Source organism: Dendrobates tinctorius, unplaced genomic scaffold (assembly GCF_039654945.1).
Source record: "Dendrobates tinctorius isolate UK_male_01 unplaced genomic scaffold, ASM3965494v1 ptg000004l, whole genome shotgun sequence".
NCBI lineage: Eukaryota > Metazoa > Chordata > Amphibia > Anura > Dendrobatidae > Dendrobates > Dendrobates tinctorius.
Window position 1 is genome coordinate 39,589,770 of NW_027361672.1, and position 20,723 is coordinate 39,610,492.

General features: G+C 39.9%; 1 protein-coding gene across 1 annotated transcript in view; it reads right to left on the minus strand.

Moving 5' to 3' along the window:
• Window positions 1-20,723, minus strand: part of LOC141083415 (uncharacterized) — a 71,880-nt gene that overhangs the window by 38,376 nt on the left and 12,781 nt on the right. The window contains exons 7-12 of the mRNA XM_073567662.1: window positions 18,595-18,648; window positions 17,650-17,703; window positions 10,541-10,594; window positions 9,643-9,696; window positions 3,896-3,949; window positions 526-579 (exon numbers count right to left, since the gene is read on the minus strand). Of these exons, the coding sequence (XP_073423763.1) occupies window positions 526-579; window positions 3,896-3,949; window positions 9,643-9,696; window positions 10,541-10,594; window positions 17,650-17,703; window positions 18,595-18,648 (324 nt within the window). The remainder of the gene's footprint in view (window positions 1-525; window positions 580-3,895; window positions 3,950-9,642; window positions 9,697-10,540; window positions 10,595-17,649; window positions 17,704-18,594; window positions 18,649-20,723) is intronic.

Here is a 20,723-nt window from a genome sequence, read left to right on the forward strand (position 1 = left end):
CAGGATTATTAAGGATAGATGACTTGGGGGGTGCCATTTTCGTGATCTATCTAGGTTGCCAACCCTTGCTGTCAGGAAGGATCACTCTAGGAAAGATTAAAGAGAGACTATAATCTCTAAGAGTATTTCACAATTTTCTATATCCTATTATGTATACATTTGTTTGTAACTATTACAGTACTTGCCACAGTTTGTGAAGCCTTGAGATATTTCACTGATGAAGGACAATTTAATTACCTATAGGAGGACTGGTCAGATTATAGGTCACATTCTGTCAGTATTATTATTTTAGCCGTATATCTGGGATATAGATCTTTATTGTCTGATAGTAATATATGGACTTTAGTTCATGTATATGCAATCTTATTTCTAATTTTATTCATGCACATTCTCACAGGTTTCTGTTGGGATTTTTTACATTTTAATCAATATAATAAAATACAAGTTTAAGGGGATGTTTTTGTTCACTACTTTGATATATGCTCATGTGACCAGCACATTTTGTTAGCACGAAACTGTACTTACCACATATCCTAGCTCTCCACGGCTTCCCAAAAATCCAGGAGTGCCAACTTTTCCCTGTCATAATAGAATATGTAAATTATTACTCGATTTTATATTGTGATACTAATTTCTATTACTTACAAATAGTAAAAAATAAAAAAAAAAGTGCAAGAAATATTACTGTACATTTTTTTAAAATATCTAAAAACTGAAAGCTGATACACTATGCTAGCAAAAGTATTTGGACACTTAAACATTACACCTCCATAAGCATTTATGACATCCCATTCTAAATCTACATACACTCAACTCCCCCATCCATGCCAAAGGACCTAGCTATGTGCACTGGGGCATATTCATCCTGGAATAGAAGAAGGCTTTCCCCAAACTGTTCCCACAATGTTGGAAGAATAATCCAAAATGTCTTGATGTGCCGAAGCATTAAGATTTCTCATCATTGGAACTAAGTGACCTAGGTGAACTCTTGTACAATAACCCCATAGCATTACCCCTCCTCCACCAAACTTTACTATGGCATTATGCAGTCAGGTAGGCAAAGTTCACCTGGCATTCACCTAATCTAGATTTATCCATTGGGCTGTCAGATAGAGAAGGGCAAGTTATCACTCTACAGAATACATTTCCACTGCTTCAGAGTCATTTACACTTTATAGTATTCTATCTGATGCTTGGCATTGTGCTCGGTTATGTAAGGCTGGTAAGAAGCTGATCGGCCATGCCATGAAGATGTAAAGAGATGGACATACTGCCTACGTTTCCCCTTGAAGACACATGTATTGTTGCAGTGTATTTTCATGTGTAATGTGTATTGTGACAGGTGTTATTGGCGTCAGTGTTATATTCTTCCTAACAGTAGGGAGATTTAGAGTTAATAGATGGGACTAGCTAAGAGTGGGAGGGGCTAAATTGACGAGACAGAGACAGTTTACTGCTAGGACATTAGATAGGGACCAGCGTGCAACAGAAGCAGACCTAAGGTTTGACTAGTCAACAGAGCAGCATGACTTGGGTGTTCCTGACATGAGTGGATACTGAGGCAATGGATAGCAAGATCCCGAGTGGAAAAAGGAAAAGTGACAGAAGAACAGAGTGATGCACCAGAGATGGGTCCTGGGACACGATGTCTAGCAGTATGGCCCCGAGTTCGCCAGACAGAGAGGTAACGGGGAAGGACGCAACAGGGAACATGAGATGAAGAAAGTACTCTGGGCAGTAAATCCAGTGCGTCAGCAAGCAAGCAAGTTAAGTAACAGCCATAGTGACAAACTAGTTCCCCTAAGGGAAAGGAGGAGAGGATGTGGAACTACAGGTTGTAGTACAGGACTCTCACTTACTGAACTGTGGTACAGTGCTGGGTTGTGGTGAAGGAATAGGAACTTAGGGACAGTAATAAGCAAGCCTGGAAGAGGTAGAAAGACTGTATGTGAAGATGCTCCATGCTGTAAAGGAAACGGTCGTGAAGTTATGTATATGTACATAATTTCCACCAAGTTAATGTTAAGTAAAAGACAGTTTATTTTTGAGTGGCAGTGTCCTTCACTATAATATTTAACATCCGGTCCTGGCCAGCCAAAGTCACCAGCATCATGCGGCCTGCAAGGGTGTAGTGCCCTGTAGCCAAAACCCACACATCGAGTCAGGACACCCAACTTCATGAAGCGTGCTGGGGCGTGAAAGATGACTACCTCGCCCACGACTACTGACCCGTGCCACATTACATAGTTTCCAGTGCAGTTTTTGTGCTTATATTAATGACAAAGGATTTTTGAATTCAACAGTTATGGAGTCAGCAGATTATTGGCAACTTTTATACACTATACGCCTCAGTACTCAGCAACCCAGCTCTATAACATTACATGGTTTCCACTGTGTAGCTGACTCACTGATGTTCCTAAAGTTTCCCACGTCTCAGTAATACCACTAACAGTTGATAATGGAATATTTAGGAGGGAAGAGACTAGTAATACTGGTAACATTCTATTACAGCACCACACCTGAAATCAGCGAGCTCTTTAGAATGACACATTTTTTCACAAATGTTTGTAATGATGTGGCAATGGGACTGAATGCAGAATCTAAATTCGATGATTAAGACATGTAGCCCAGTAGTTTTGTCCATACAACGTATATGTGATTGTCCAGTAGCAGGAAAGCTGAGAAAAATTAAATATGTTACCTACAAAAGGGAGTGTTATTAATAAGAGATCCATTTTTAGACATGAGGTGGCGTAAGGAAGGGAATATTGTCTAACATGCCTTGTTTCTAACATTTTATACAGTATACTCAATTTGAACAATTTGGCCCTGCTTTGGCAATAATTGCAACTGAATTGTAAATCCACTCGTCCTGGAACACCACTGATAACTATTCGTCAATAAATAATTTTAAGTCTTAATATTCCTATGTTCAAAAACTTGCAGTTCCAGTACATATTTCTAATGATTTAGAAAAAAAATAATAAAAATGTTGCCGTTAAAAGGTAACATGACAGCTGATTCATGATATCTGAACTATGGGCAGCAGTAATGAAAGTCCAGGCCAAGTAAGTTTTACTCTGAAATTCTGCAAAATATCAAAGAAAAGCTATATTTGAAAGCCGGTTGGAGACTATAGCAGTTTGTCCAAGTGGCTAGTCCCTACTGCCTTCACCCTGCTTCCTTTGAGTGACAGACCTCTGTGTCCATGAAATCTACATATAGGAAAAGATCTGTGACTAAACAGTAGCAGGGCGGGAAGAAGCCACCAGGGACCGGCCTCTTGGACTAGTCACCTGAGCTTCATGATTGCCGAATTGCTTCTAAATGTATGTATTCTCTGAAATGCCAAAGTATTTCAGAGTAAAAGATGCATGGCCGAAATGAGGGAGTCAGTGTCTGATTAATATTAACCCTTGTTTAGCTACTAAAAGCTTTGCAGAGGCAGAGATATCACATTACCACAATTATATTTTATGGTGCAGAAATCTGTCTGAATAATTATTATAAAATCCATATGTTGTCATTTTCAAATCATTATTTTATTCTGAGTAGCACTTCAAGTAGGAAGACACATGACTATGAGGATATATTGGCCAGCTCAAGCTTATTTGTGTTTTACTTCACCTAAAGAAAGGGCCTTTATGTTACTAGCGGATTGTGTCTGAACTCACTTCAATATATTTGAAAACCAAGTATGTGTAGTTTTGGAAATTTGGATTTTCAGCTGGCTACCACTTTACTTTTCCCACTTTGCCAAGATCTTTGGAAATGGAACATTTAAACTTTGCAGATTCCAAGACTAACTGCTTACAGAGATATATCTCAATGGCGTTAATATCATTCTCTTCATCCTTTAAACAAGAAGGTTTTCATGCTAAAGGAAAGAACTTACCTTCTGTCCCTTAAGTCCCTCGGGTCCTTGCTTTCCTTGTGGGCCTCGAGATCCCTAAAGTCAATAGTTCCAAGTTATAAATATCTACTAAAATTTTTGTACAGCAGAGATTGATGGGTTGCACCAGCTTAAAGGCCCATATTATAGCATCATTTATTAATATGCATATATTATATGTATATTTGCACATATCTTAAATTGTCTTGCATAATCACTGCCACTATGTGCCCATTTGAAATTCCTCTATGGTTTTTTCTATGCTTTGCACACAACGCAGCAGTGCCATTTTATGTGTTTTTTCTATTCTCATATTATTAGTAAATATTGTTCTAAGACAGCTTGTAATGCTTTATACTATGGATATACAGTTGTGGCCAAAAGTATTGACACCCCTACAATTATGTCAGATAATACTCAGTTTCTTCCTGAAAATGATTGCAAACACAAATTCTTTGGTATTATTATCTTAATTTAATTGGTCTTAAATGAAAAAACACAAAAGAGAATGAAGCAAAAAGCAAAACATTGATCATTTCACACAAAACTCCAAAAATGGGCCAGACAAAAGTATTGGCACCCTCAGCCTCATACTTGGTTGCACAACCTTTAGCCAAAATGACTGCGACCAACCGCTTCCGGTAACCATCAATGAGTTTCTTACAATGCTCTGCTGGAATTTTAGACCATTCTTCTTTGGCAAACTGCTCCAGGTCCCTGATATTAGAAGGGTGCCTTCTCCAAACTGCCATTTTTAGATCTCTCCACAGGTGTTCTATGGGATTCAGGTCTGGACTCATTGCTGGCCACCTTAGAAGTCTCCAGTGCTTTCTCTCAAACCATTTTCTAGTGCTTTTTGAAGTGTGTTTTGGTTCATTGTCCTGCTGGAAGACCCATGACCTCTGAGGGAGACCCAGCTTTCTCACACTGGGCCCTACATTATGCTGCAAAATTTGTTGGTAGTCTTCAGACTTCATAATGCCATGCACACGGTCAAGCAGTCCAGTGCCAGAGGCAGCAAAGCAACCCCAAAACATCAGGGAACCTCCGCCATGTTTGACTGTAGGGACCGTGTTCTTTTCTTTGAATGCCTCTTTTTTTCTCCTGTAAACTCTATGTTGATGCCTTTGCCCAAAAAGCTCTACTTTTGTCTCATCTGATGTACCCTCGGACTGCAGGGCAGCTTGAACTTGTTTGGATGTTAGTCGAGGTTCTTTATCCAACATCCGCACAATCTTGCGTTGAAATCTCTTGTCAATTTTTCTTTTCCGTCCACATCTAGGGAGGTTAGTCACAGTGCCATGGGATTTAAACTTCTTGATGACACTGCGCACGGTAGACACAGGAACATTCAGGTCTTTGGAGATGGACTTGTAGCCTTGAGATTGCTCATGCTTCCACACAATTTGGTTTCTCAAGTCCTCAAACAGTTCTTTGGTCTTCTTTCTTTTCTCCATGCTCAATATGGTACACACAAGGACACAGGACAGAGGTTGAGTCAACTTTAATCCATGTCAACTGGCTGCAAGTGTGATTTAGTTATTGCCAACACCTGTTAGGTGCCACAGGTAAGTTACAGGTGCTGTTAATTACACAAATTAGAGAAGCATCACATGATTTTTCGAACAGTGCCAATACTTTTGTCCACCCTCTTTTTTATGTTTGGTGTGGAATTATATCCAATTTGGCTTTAGGACAATTCTTTTTGTGTTTTTCATTTAAGACAAATTAAATGAAGATAATAATACCAAAGAATTTGTGTTTGCAATCATTTTCAGGAAGAAACTGAGTATTATCTGACAAAATTGCAGGGGTGTCAATACTTTTGGCCACAACTGGATACTAAGAGAAGAAAGATATAGCAGAAATCCTTGCATTTAGACAGCTGTATAAATCGGACTGAGTTTTGTACGCAATGCTCAGACAGGCCGGTGGGTCTCCCGACCCTAGTGATACAGCTTCATATATTTCTCTGCAACTGTAACGCTCGAGTCAGGAGACCCGTTGGCGAGTCCAAGCATTGCATTAAGATATTGGTCTGATTTATACGACCGTCTGACTGCGCCCTAAAAGGGTTAATAACTAGTAAAGAGTTCCAGTCTGCTGAACAGGATAAAAATACTTCCTGGACCAGCACCATTCCTCCGATCTCTCCGCTGAGTCTCATTGTTATATGAAATTGACAGCAGCCGCTGATCGGCTACAGCTGATGGACTAGAGCAGTCACTGACTGGCAGCAGCAGTGATGTGACTGCCAGAAGATATATCAGGCAAATCAGCAGAGCAGCGCCAGTCGGGGAGATAAGTGCCACACCACAGTTGTTGGGACCAGGGGCTTCTTCCCTGTCCCTAACACTAGGGGGAACCCTAGCGCACCCTGCTCCCACAGATACTTCAGATGGTTTAGATGCCGGGACTGCCACCCTTTCCTTATCTCCTGAGTAAGCCATCTATCTCTGTTCTATTCCCCCACCCAGGGAATAGGGGGTGCTACTGTGCACCGTAGTACACCAACCTGAGAAACAAGGCAACACAAACCAGAGTTAACAGAAAACTCCAGGCATACAAAATATTCACTCACATATAACAGAGGAATGCACCTGGGCATGGAGGTAGGGGAATAATCCAAAATAGAGAAAGATAAGGAATTACCATGCATACATACCAAGCAACAGTCACTAATAATTCCTTCAACTCTCCTTCTCATATGTACTCCTCTCCCACCGATTGCCATCAGCAAATGCTAGCTCTGACGAGGATTAGTAACAGAGACCAGATTATAAAAGGGAAGGGAGTGGCTAACCGAGCTCAGCTGTGAATACAGGGATTTCCAATATGGATGATTAACCCCTGTTCTGCCAGAAGAAATAAGCACATTTAATATGAATAAATGCTTCTCAGCGCTGGAGTAGGAGCAATCAGATGCTGTGTTCTTCAGGCTCCACACTGTCATGGTAACCACGTGACAGTAAGTGTTTTTTTTTTTTCATTTTGTGCAGCAGACTGGAGCTATAAAAAAAAGTAGTCCAGTGATGAACAACCCCTTGAAGACAGATTTCTGTCTGTGGACTGTACCTGAGCACATAGCACACTCTGTCTTGTAGTGATCTGTCAGCCATTTATAAACTCGTGCTGGGATTGAAATTTTTGACAATTGTATTTTAAATTTTGAAAGTTAAACTCTGGTGACTTTAACCCCTTAATCCCAAAGGGTGGTTTGCACATTAATGACCGGGCCAATTTTTACAATTCTGACCACTGTCCCTTTATGATTTAATAACTCTGGAGCACTTCCATGGAATCTTGGTGATTCTGACAAATTTTCTCATGACATATTGTATGCCCTTAAATCACAGAGATTGGCACAAAAAATAATTAACATTTCCCACATGTTTACTTTACATCAGCATAATTTTGGAACCAAAATGTTTTTTTTGTTAGGAAGTTATAAGGGTTAAAAGTTGACCAGCGATTTCTCATTTTTACAACACCATTTTTTTTAGGGACCACATCACATTTGAAGTCACTTTGAGGGGTCTATATGATAGAAAATAGCTAAAAGTGACACCAAGGTGTTCAAAACCACATTCAAGAAGTTTATTAACCCTTCACGTGCTTCACAGGAATTTTTTGAATGTTTAAAAATAATGACCATTTAACTTTTTTCACAAAAAAATTATTAGGTCCAATTTTTTTTATATTACCAAGGGTAACAGGAGAAATTGGAACCCAAAAGTTATTATGCAATGTGTCTTCAGTACGCTTATATCCCATATGTGGGGGGAACCCATGTTTCGGCGCAAGTCAGAGCACAGAAGGAAAGAAGCGCCGTTTGACTTTTTCAACGCAAAATTGGCTGGAATTGAGATCGGATACCATGTCGCGTTTGGAGAGCCCCAGATGGTTAAAAGTTGACCAGCGATTTCTCAATTTTACAACACCATTTTTTTTTAGGGACCACATCACATTTGAAGTCACTTTGAGGGGTCTGTATGAGAGAAAATAGCTAAAAGTGACACCAAAGTGTTCAAAACCACATTCAAGAAGTTTATTAACCCTTCACGTGCTTCACAGGAATTTTTTGAATGTTTAAAAATAATGAACATTTAACTTTTTTCACAAAAAAATTATTAGGTCCAATTTTTTTTATATTACCAAGGGTAACAGGAGAAATTGGAACCCAAAAGTTATTATGCAATGTGTCTTCAGTACGCTTATATCCCATATGTGGGGGGAACCCCTGTTTCGGCACAAGTCAGAGCACAGAAGGAAAGAAGCGCCGTTTGACTTTTTCAACGCAAAATTGGCTGGAATGGAGATCGGATACCATGTCGCGTTTGGAGAGCCCCAGATGTGCCTAAACAGTGGGATCTCCTCACAAGTGACCACATTTTGGAAACTATACCCCCCAATGAACTTATCTAAATGTGTGGTGAGAACTTTAAACCCCCAAGTGCTTCACAGAAGTTTATAACCTACAGCCGTAAAATTAAAAAATCATATTTTTTCCACAAAAATGATCTTTTCACCCCCAATTTTTTTTTTTCGCAAGGGAATCAGGACCCCAAAAGTTATTGTGCAATTTGTCCTGAGTATGTGGATAACCCATATGTGGGGGTAAACCACTGTTTGGGTGCATGGCAGAGCTCGGAAGGGAAGGAGCACAGTTTGACTTTTTCAGCGCAAAATTGGCTGCAATTGAGATCGGACGCCATGTCGTGTTTGGAGAGCCCTAATGTGCCTGAACAGTGGAAACCCCCCAGTTCTAACTCCAACCCTAACCCCAACACACCCCTAATCTCAACCCTAACTTTAGCCCCTACCCTAACCCTAACTTTAGCCCCAACCCTAACGGGAAAATGGAAATAAATACATTTTTTTATTTTATTATTTTTCCCAAACTAAGGGGGTGATAAAGGGGTGTTTGATTTACTATTTATAGCGGGTTTTTATGTTCTGCAGCTGTCACACGCCAAAAGACGCTTTTTATTGCAAAAAATAGTTTTTGCATCATCACATTTTGAGAGCTATAATTTTTCCATATTTTTTCCGACAGTCATGTTAGGTCTTATTTTTTGTGGGATGAATTGACGTTTTTATTGGTACCATTTTCGAGCACATGACATTTTTTGATAGATTTTTATTCTGATTTTTGGGGCACAGAATGAACAAAAACCAGCAATTAATGAATTTCTTTTGGGGGGGCGTTTATACCATTCCACGTGTGGTAAAATTGATAAATCAGTTTTATTTGTCAAGTTAGTATGATTACAGCGATACCTCATTTATATCATTTTTTATGTTTTGGCACTTTTATACAAAAGAAACAATTTTATGTAAAAAGTAATTATTTTTGCATCGCTTTATTCTGTGAGCTATAACTTTTTTATTCTTTAGCTGATGACGCTGTATGGTGGCTCTTTTTTGCGGGACAAGATGACGTTTTCAGTGGTACCATGTTTATTTATATCCATATTTTTAATCGCGCTATTGCACAGCTGACACCCGGCTGAGATCAGCCGTGCTCCCTCCGTGAGCGCCGCTGATCGATGATGACGTACTATCCCATCCATGGGCATTAAGGCCCAGGGCACAAGGACGGGATAGTACGCCATATGTCAGAAAGGGGTTAAATATGTCTTAAACAATAAAGGATTCCACTAAGATGCAAAATTATGTAAACATTTTTACAGGTTTATTTTCTGTGAACAGAATAGGTTGTTAACATATGAAACACCACATCAGCTTACCTTTTCCCCACGAGCTCCACTTATACCAGTACTACCTATCTTTCCAATGGCACCCTAGAACAAAGAGTTCATTAAGTACATACTTTATTAGCAAAATTGAAGACTAAAATTAGCAAAGCAGGAGACCTAAGCAATGAAATGACCATTACGATGTATGAAAAAACAGATGAAAAATTTCCAACAAGGAGAAAACTGATATCAGCTTGAAATTTTGGGGATTCTAAAAAGTGACTTAATCTGCACAAAACATTAAGTGTCTATAAAGAAATACACTGGCTAGTTTTATCGGTGAATTTACACCAGCTTTCTGGTTTGATAAAGGTGGCATTCACTAGGAACATGTCATTTTCAAGAGGCTTTGTTACTTTTTCCAGCAACGAGAACAATTTTCTTTGGTGAAAAGTTGATTTGGCTATCAAGCTTCATTTTGTATACTTTATTAAAATTTTCTGCCACTTTTAATTGGAAGTGACTAGCAGAGAAACATGACAGAAGCAACCTGCTCTAGGTCAGTATAATGTGTGCCCAATATTCCAGACTAGTATTCCCCATCAGTTCCTATATACTTGTAGATCACATTATAAGGGTTGACTCATCAAGGAAACCCCTTGTACATATCCTCTATACTTGAGACTTCAATCAGGGGGCTTCATTTTGGGCAAAGGTATTCCACTTAGGACAACCTCTTTGTGTAATTTTTAAAGACATATCATAATTGTTGGTTTCAGTGAACTTCTACAGAGCACAGAGATATGGTAGTGAAAGTGCTTCCTTCTTTCTGTTTCTTCCTATTAGAATTATTAAAGTATTATTCCTCATCAATACATGCAATTGAGACATGTAATTGAGGGTGGGATATTTATTTGCCCTCAAAGAAGACTGTATTCTTTTTACTCACCTGCTCTCCATTCTCACCGACTTCTCCTTGTGGCCCTAGCAGTCCCGGTTCACCCTGTAACATACAAAAGTCATCGGTTTAGTCTCTTTGTCAGTCCTTGATTGCATAGGAGGACTCAATTTTTTTATTTGTATAAAATTTTAAAACATTTGTTAATAAATTGAGGCGAAAACTGCCCTAAGTGACCAATCAAGTCCCTACTTTCAATTTTCGGTGCACCTCTAAAAAGTAAGAACTAAAAAAATGAGGTGGGTTAATTTTTTTAATAATATTGCATTTTCTTGTCTAATTCTTTCATGTATGCTGCACTTATAAGATTTTAACCATATATATTTACTTTTTGTACTTATACAACATTATGCTAAACTGGCAAGCTAAATTCTAAATATTACAATGAATTCTAGATTTACCCTGTTTTGAGACCCCCCACACATCTAATCCTAACCAAAGCCCTCCAAGTACCACATAAGAACATGCAGGACACTTCTCTAATCTAGAACATTCTTAATCACTCTGCGGTGGATAAAGTTTAGACTCATAGGTGTCCAGGCTAGTCTGCCAAGAATTGAGGATTAGTAGAAACTGAAAGAAAAAGAGCGTAATAGGGTCTTACCCGAGAAAACACAGATATAAGTCAATGGTTTATACTCGCCCTCTGCAGGAGAGTAACAGGCATAAAGGAACAAGGTCAGCTTGCTGCACATCCAAATGACCACGCCGTGGCCATAAATCTTCAGATTCAAGGAAGGAATTTTTATGGATTAAACGTGCGCTACCAGACCATCACTCCTCACAAGTTGTGTAGTTAATACATTTATTTCCCTACGCGTTTCAAAGTTAAAAACTTCTTCCTCAGGGGATGATATATATCATCCCCTGAGGAAGAAGTTTTTAACTTTGAAACGCGTAGGGAAATAAATGTATTAACTACACAACTTGTGAGGAGTGATGGTCTGGTAGCGCATGTTTAATCCATAAAAATTCCTTCCTTGAATCTGAAGAATTGAGGATTAAGACTTATAAGCTAGGTTTTCTGACTGATCCTAAATTTATTTTAATTCCCTTTTCACATCTCTTTTTTCATTTTTTTTTTTTACAAATATCCTTTAAAAATGGTAAACTGAGTCTACTAGTTTATTAAATTGTATGCTTAACTTTATTATCACAAATAAACGCTGGGGTCAAAAAAAAATGTTTAGTTGATAATTAATTAGGACGGCATTCCATTTAGTCTTTACATACGTACTGCTTTACATTTAACAGTTTTTTATAATTTTTATTTCATAACTCAATAATACACGTGAAAATAAGAAACTATGTAAGATAGGTCATCCAAAAATAGCTTCTTTCTTCTCTTGGTTTGAACGTAATACAAAGGTTACTCTTTCATTTTGGCCTTATTAGTATTACAATATTATTTGGCATGTTTGCATTTATTTGAAAATATATTTTTTTATTTATTAAAAAAAAAACAATAAAAATGTTAAAGCAAAAATAATAGAACCTTTGGTTTTTAAGGAAATGTATGTTTTGGAGTTTTTAATTCACTTCTTTTCTTGTTTTGAATCTTCCTTTTTCTGCTAATAGGCTTTGATTGATGATTACTGACTTGTGTGATTACATGCCCATACCCCTTATTATGTGAAGATGTGATAAATGACAGCTAATATTTCTGCTTCATTAATTCCACAGTTCCATCTTAACAAAAATAAGAACATTCTTTTTGTAAATCTTATTCAATTATTTCATTTATCTTTTCATTGTAATAGTTTGAGATGTTATAAATATGAACTTTTAGTTTTCACTAAAAAAAAAAAAAAAATAGCAAAAGGAATTATTGCTAAGAAATTTGAGAATGCCTATTTGATAGCACTGGGTATTATAAATGTAATTAAACACCAGAAAAAGAAAAGACTTCTAAAAATTGGCTTTTGTTAGTTTGTTTAAAAGATCAAAAATCAAAAAAAGATGAAGGTGCAGAAAAGTATAGTAACTTAACAGTAACTAATCTCTCCCTAGAGAAGCACTGTAAATTACCCTGCCAGCGGAGGTTGGCACCCTAGTTGTAGACGTGATAACGCCCCCGCTCAATGTCGATAGCCCTAAGAAGCCCTATTGCACCCTCCTCATACTATACACTAAGGTTATACAAAAAATACACACATAAAGAACATGCAAAAAGGTACCCAGATTAACAGACTCAGGGTCTGAAAAAAAATAGAGAAAAAATTATCTCATAGTAAGTACAGATTTTTTAAGGAGATATACAGCTCAGATTCATGATCAGAGATCCCCTCAAAGTGAAAATAATGGGGGTAGAACAGTGTATGATCACAAAGAATAATACTTATGGCTGCGAGAAAAAGTGCACAGTGAATTATTGCACACTGCCCAGGCTGTATGCAGATAGAGCGATTTACAGGGCTTCTCTAGACAGAAATAATTTCTGTTAAGTTACTATACACTGGTTGCAAATTTCTGCATACTTTTTGCATCTTCATCTTTTTAAAGGTCTTTTCTTTTTCTGGTGTTTACCATATATACTCACGTATAAGCTGAGATTTTCAGCCCATTTTTTTGGGCTGAAAGTCCCCCTCTCAGCTTATATGCGAGTCATATACTGGGGTGTCAGCGGGGGAGGAGGAGCGGGGGTGTCAGATCATACTGACCCCCCTGGCACAGTCTCTGCAGCCCCCCTGCTTCTCCCGGTCTCAGGCGCCTTTCTTCAGCGGTCATGTGATACCGCTCATTAAAGTCATGAATATGCGCATATTGATGACTTTAATGAGCGGTACCACGTGACCGCTGAAAGTAGTAAGGGAGATCGGGAGAAGCGGGGCTGCAGAGACCACGCCAGGAGGGGGTAAGTATATGCAATATTCACCTGTCCCCGCTCCATCTCTGTGCGCTGCTCTGTCCACCGCGTCCTCTGTGACGTTCAGGTCAGAGGGCACGGTGATGTAGTCAGTGCGCGTCACGCCCTCTGCCTGAACAGTCACTGACAGAGGGACCCGGAAGACACAGCAACGCCCTGAGATGGACCGGTGACAGGTGAATATCACCAGTGCTGAGGTCCTGAGCCAGCGGTGACACCGGCACCTGGCCCCCAGCAACAAGAGGCGATTGTCATTTTTTTGCGGCAGCAGCAGCATATGGGGGCATAATCTATGGAGCATCTCATAGGGGCATAAACTATGGAGCATCTTATGAGGCATAGTCTATGGAGCATTTTATGGGGGCATAATCAATGGAGCAGCATATGGGGCCATAATCTATGTAGCAGCATATGGGGGCATAAACTATAGGGCATTTTATGGGGGCATAATATATGGAGGATCTTATGGGGGCAAAATATATGGAGCATCTTATGGGGCATAACCTATGGAGCATTTTATGGGGGCATAATCTATGGAACATCTTATGGGGCAGTATATGGGGGCATAATCTATGGAGCTGCATATGGGGCATAAACTATGGAGCATCTTATGAGGGCATAATCTATGGAGCATTTTATGGGGCATAATATATGGAGCATCTTATGGGGCAGCATATGGGGGCATAATCTATGAAGCATCTTATGAGGCAGCATATGGAGACATAATCTATGGAGCAGCATATGGGGGCATAAACTATGGAGCATCTTATGGGGGCACAATCTATGGAGCAGCATATGAGGTATAAACTATCGAGCATCTTATGGGGGTATAATCTATGGAGCATCTTATAACAAATAATCTATGGAGCAATTTATGGGGCAGCATATGGGGCATAATCTATGGAATATCTTATGGGTCTATAACCTTTATGGAGCAGCATATGGGGCATATTATTCTATGGAGCATCTTAAGGGGCCATTATTAACATTTGTGCAGCAATATAAGGGGTGTATTTTGTATGGAGCATCTTATGGGGCCATCATGAACTGTATGGAGCATTATATGTGGCTCCCGATTCAATATGGATATTCAAAAACATTTAACCTACTGATGTCTCAATTAATTGTATTTGTATCTATTTTTATTTTTGAAATTTACCAGTAGCTGCTGCATTTTCCATCCTAGGCTTATATGCGAGTCAATACGTTTTCCCAGTTTTTTGTGGCAAAATTGGGGGGGGTCGGCTTATACATGGGTCGGCTTACACACGAGTATACACTCACTGGCCACTTTATTAGGTACACCATGCTAGTAAGGGGTTGGACCCCCTTTTGCCTTCAGAACTGCCTCAATTCTTCGTGGCAGAGATTCAACAAGGTGCTGGAAGCATTCCTCAGAGATTTTGGACCATATTGACATGATGGCATCACACAGTTGGCGCAGATTTGTCGGCTGCACATCCCTGATGCGAATCTCCCGTTCCACCACATCCCAAAGATGCTCTATTGGATTGAGATCTGGTGACTGAGGAGGCCATTTGAGTACAGTGAACTCATTGTCATGTTCAAGAAACCAATCTGAGATGATTCGAGCTTTATGACATGGCGCATTATCCTGCTGAAAGTAGCCATCAGATGTTGGGTACATTGTGGTCATAAAGGGATGGACATGGTCAGCAACAATACTCAGGTAGGCTGTGGCGTTGCAACGATGCTCAATTGGTACCAAGGGGCCCAAAGAGTGCCCAGAAAAAATTCCCCACACCATGACACCACCACCACCAGCCTGAACCGTTGATACAAGGCAGGATGGATCCATGCCTTCATGTTGTTTACGCCAAATTCTGACCCTACCATCCGAATGTCGCAGCAGAAATCGAGACTCATCAGACCAGGCAACGTTTTTCCAATCTTCTACTGTCCAATTTCGATGAGCTTGTGCAAATTGTAGCCTCAGTTTCCTGTTCTTAGCTGAGAGGAGTGGTACCCAGTGTGGTCTTCTGCTGCTGTAGCCCATCTGCCTCAAAGTTCGACGCACTGTGCGTTCAGAGATGCTCTTCTGCCTACCTTGGTTGTAACGGGTGGCAATTTGAGTCACTGTTGCCTTTCTATCAGCTCGAACCAGTCTGCCCATTCTCCTCTGACCTCTGGCATCAACATGGCATTTCCGGCCACAGAACTGCCGCTCACTGGATTTTTTTTCTTTTTCGGACCATTCTCTGTAAACCCTAGAGATGGTTGTGCGTGAAAATCCCAGTAGATCAGCAGTTTCTGAAATTCTCAGACCAGCCCTTCTGGCACCAACAATCATGCCACGTTCAAAGGCACTCAAATCACCTTTCTTCCCCATACTGATGCTCGGTTTGAACTGCAGGAGATTGTCTTGACCATGTCTACATGCCTAAATGCACTGAGTTGCCGCCATGTGATTGGCTGATTAGAAATTAAGTCTTAACACACAGTTGGACAGGTGTACCTAATAAAGTGGCCAGTGAGTGTATACAGTAATTAAATTTGAGACCCTATCATTTTCTTAAAGGTTTTGTTTCGGTATTATAAATGTGTAGGGTTTCAGGGTTTGTTGCAGTCCTATTGTAGCTCCAAAGCAATTTTGCATGTTGAAGGAGAATATAAATTCTACACACTGGACATTTAAATCTTTTCGTCTTTTTGCTGGGTTTCATGTTTTTAAAGCAAATAACTAAAGTGCCTAACAGAGGACATTTTATTTTACGGATGTATTCATCCATGTTAAAACATTGCAGTTTGAGTCATACATCTTTTTCACAATGTATGGAGTGAAAATCATGGCTGTCTGAGAAGGGGCAGAATGAAAAACATACCTCTAAGGAAAAAAGCAACCGAGTAAAAAATGTAGAACTTCTGACAGATCTCTCTTCATTCCCTCTGTTGTTGGCAATGTGTGTACAGTATCTAGTGAAATACTTAGATTAACCATTTAGAAGCAGTTACATCCTGATCTTAAGAAAGCCAGTAATGAAGTGAGGCTTGCAAGGGAGACCAAGAGAATTAAAAATGGATTGTTTGGGGTATGTCAAAAGCAAAAGATGCTATAGTATTTTTACAGAACGAAAAGGGTGAAGTGGTCAAAAATGAGGTGGAGAAGCACGAACTTTTAAATTCCTATTTTGCATCTGTATTCTCTAAGAAAGGTATTGTAACATCAATTGATCTTCACGGTGCCATTAGGAATAAAAGAATCCACACTATATGTAAACAGAGAGATAATGAAGGAACACTTAGCTAATTTAAAATAATTTAAATTATCTGGTCCATATGAATTACATCCTATGGTACTGAAAGAGATAGCAAAGGAAATGGCATAATCTCTAGCCAGAAGGATGTAGATAAGCTTGAACAATAGGCAGTGACTAATAGAGTGGTATTAAACAGGGAGAAATGCAAGATTCTACATCTGAGCAAGAAAAACGAAAATTACATCTACAGAATGGTAGGAATAGAACTAAGCAACAGCACATATGAAAAAGACTTGGGTATACTAATAGATCACAGACTGCACATGAATCAACAGTGTGATGCAGCAGCAAAAATGTCAAACACAGTTCTGGGATGTACTAAGAGAAGCATAGAGTCTAGATCACATGAAGTAATTATCCGCCTCTACGCCTCCATGGTCAGGCTGCATCTGCAATACGGTGTCCAGTTCTGGGCACCACATTTTAAAAAAGACATTGAAAAACTGGAGCAATTCAGAGAAGAGCTACCAGGATGGTAAGCGGATTGCAAAGTATGTCCTATGAGGAATGGTTAAAGGATCTGGGAATGTTTAAAGAAGGCTATGAGGAGACAATAGCTTTCTACAAATATCTGAAGGGATGTCACAGTGTAGAGGGATCTTCATTATTCTTATTTGCTCATGGAAAAATGAGAAGCAATGGAATGAAACAAAGGGAGAAGATGCAGATTAAATATTAGAAAAAACTTTTTGACAGTGAGGGTGATCAGTGAGTGGACCAGGCTACCACCAAAGGTGACGAGTTCTCCTTCAATGGAAATCTTCAAACAGAGGCTGGACAGACATCTGTCTGAGATGGTTTAGTGAATGCTGCATTGAGGTCCCTTCCAACTCTGACATGCTATAATTCTATGAACCAGTACGGGCAATTTAATCTTTTATTTCTAAATCATACCAGATCTGAACTCAAGGGAGCTTTTTATTTTTGAGTCTTTGTAACTTGGGTTTGTTTTTTACCTTATTTCCTGGTATGCCTTTTATACCACTTTCTCCAGGAATACCAACAAATCCCTAGAACATGAAGAAAAACACAGATACATGAATAATTGTACACATCACTGCACTAGTATCATTGGTATTGATACTCTTAGCAAGCACCTGTTCACACCTGATTTTTGTTTGGAAGTGAGGAACAGTCTTTTGATATTTGCATACCTTGGCTCTCTGACTGAGCACTCTGCCCCTAAGCCTCAGGCATTTTTAATTATAGCAGGATCCTATCTTCCCATAGACATGTTGACTTTAGTATAAGAGAGGATTCACATTAGGCAGGTTCCCAGTAATGAGAATCGCCTTATCGTTGCTGCCGGGTACACATGAATTGGCCAATTTATGCGCTAAGTATCCTCAATTTTTCATATTTTCTAGTGCAGGAATGCAATTCAAGTTTCCTATTTCATGTTTGCATACTATGGCGCTACAGAGTGCTACTTTATTTGTTGGTTGGGTGTTGATACCATGGTGGGAAGATAAGAGGAGGGTATCCTCTCCAAAACCACAGTAACTTAGTTAATTAAGTAAAGCAAAAATAAATAAAAATATTTATAATGTGGGCCATTTGCTTTCTTAAGAATGTATATGAATGCCACACAATAGTTCCAGGATGGATCTGCTTGTATAACTTTAACCTTATCCACTAAATTAATCCAAATACCTTCAAACAAACATTTATATACAAAAAATGTAAATAAAAATGGGAAAAAAATCTTATAGACAAAGTCCACCACATTAACAATCTACAAAATAAACGGTAGACAACATATTGATGCAAAAATGTCTAAATATTTTATCAGAAAAGAACAATGGCAGTAAAACTGAAACATTTTACTTTCAATTTATATATGTATATGTACCGTACATATTATTCAAATTCACTTCCTGTAAATAAAAGTAAGGCCTTACAATTTCTCCTGGAAATCCAGATCCACCTTCAGAGCCATCTGCACCAGGGTCTCCCTGTTTTAAAATGCAAACAATAGTAAAATGAGTACATTTATTACAATTGACGTATCCTGTACTCACTCACGTGTAGGTTAAGATTTTATCTTAATCAGTCGAGTTATACTGGTCAAGTTAACTACTTGCAGATTACATAATATCATAAAAACGGCAGGCCGATCTGCACATGACTGTGCAAAGATGTTTTAGAATGTCAGTACAGAATAAACAGCTGCACAGAGATCCTGCTGCGGAGTTAGCGGTGAGAGATAGCCAGACTCCTTATAGAGAAGGCAGAGATGGTTTATTGCCATCTCTGCATTCCCAAATACTGTATCCATCTCTTGTTCAGTGGTGTGTATACGGTTTAGGAAGCCCTGTCAGCGCATCTTCCTCCTATCCTAGGGATTATATGATCAGTATTGAGTATGAACATCACATGCAGAAATACCCACACTTACAGCACTTGGCTTGCTAGGAATGAGGTTATTCATGGTTGTATGATGCACAGCTCCTGGAACACTAGGGAATCACAACGGTCCTTCTCCTGGGATTATGGTATGGGGTGGCCTAATGTAAGGTGGCTGGATCCCTTTAGTTGTCATTGCAGGTACACTAACAGCTCAGTATTACATTGATCTGTTCATGGAACCAGTGATATGGCCATTTCACAAAAGAGTCCCAGGAGCCATCTTTCAAAATGACAATTTTGGGCCACATGTTGCTCGTGCTACTGTGATCATGTTAGCAGGTTGCGGGATGCAGTGACAGACAGAAGTCAGAGCAAGGGTTAACAAATTTAACAATTTAATTTAACAAGGGATTAACTCCTCGCAGGAAGACAAATGGTTAATGGGGAAATGTGCAGAACAATAAGTGCAGAATAAGAACAGTCTTTTTAGAAAGAACTTATCATTTCCTTTGTACTCCTCCACGGCAGATGATCCCGCAGGGAGTTGCAGCGTCAGCAAAGGCTGAAACGATGTCCAAAGGGAGGTCCTTTACAAGATGGTCTGTCTTCTGGCGGCAGCAGTCGGTGTCCAGTACCTTCCACTGAGCCCCTAGTCCATGAATACGTGCGGCCGAAGCAAACAAAGCCACAGCACTCCCAGAGTCAAACGTGAATGGCTGTAAAGCAAATGTCAGGGAAGGCCACAAAAGTCTGTCTGGTAGTTGGCTCTGCATGTGTGCAGTACTCACAGTCAGTGGGCGCACGGCACCTCTATCTCTGGCAGTTACTGAGTGCACAGCACCTCTATCTCTGGCAGTTACTGAGTGCACGGCACCTCTCTGCGCAATGGTTCCACTGCAAACGGCGGGGACCAATCATTGCGGTGCTGGTACTCGGGGAATGGAGCGCACTACTCGCCTGTCTGCGTGCTGCTGCTGGTTGGCGTCACAACTGACTGCTTCCGCGCGCGCTGCTGCTTTGTCACGGCCCCCTGTTTCCGGGTCAGGAGATTTGTCCGGTCTTTTATTCTTTCCCCCGGACAACAGAGGAGGCAACCCTGACAGCTTCGGACCCCGCACAAGAGAGGTACCTGCAGCCCGGTCTTCCTCCTTACAAGCAGCCTGCATGGTCTAAATGTGCTTCCATGGCATTCCGCATCTTCGGAATTGTGTCCCATTGTGCACATTTGGGACACTATTGGACAACAATTGCAAAGCAAGCTGCCAGCAGTGGTTCTTGATGAATTTTGTGCCCTAGTGCAATCAGCGTGGTGGAACATTCCTCAGACAACCATTCATAACCCCATTGATAGCATGCTAACACATACAAATGCATGTATTTCTGCATGTGGCGCTCATACATAATACTGAATAAATCAAGAGGATTTGAAAATTGAGTATCATTGAGTAGTATAATCTGAGTATGAGAAATTGTTCACCGGATGTGGTTGTCCAAATTAGAGGCACCAACTCCCTCTTGATGGATAATTTTGCAAAAGACTCCTGCCGACCTGGTAGGGTGAGATTGGACCCTTGGACAGAAGTATCCCACATCGTGAATGCCAGAAAGGAGATCCAAAGAATGGCGCTGTCTTTGCCACCAAATGAGATCATGGTGTAGGAACTTCAGATTCTTGGAAGTA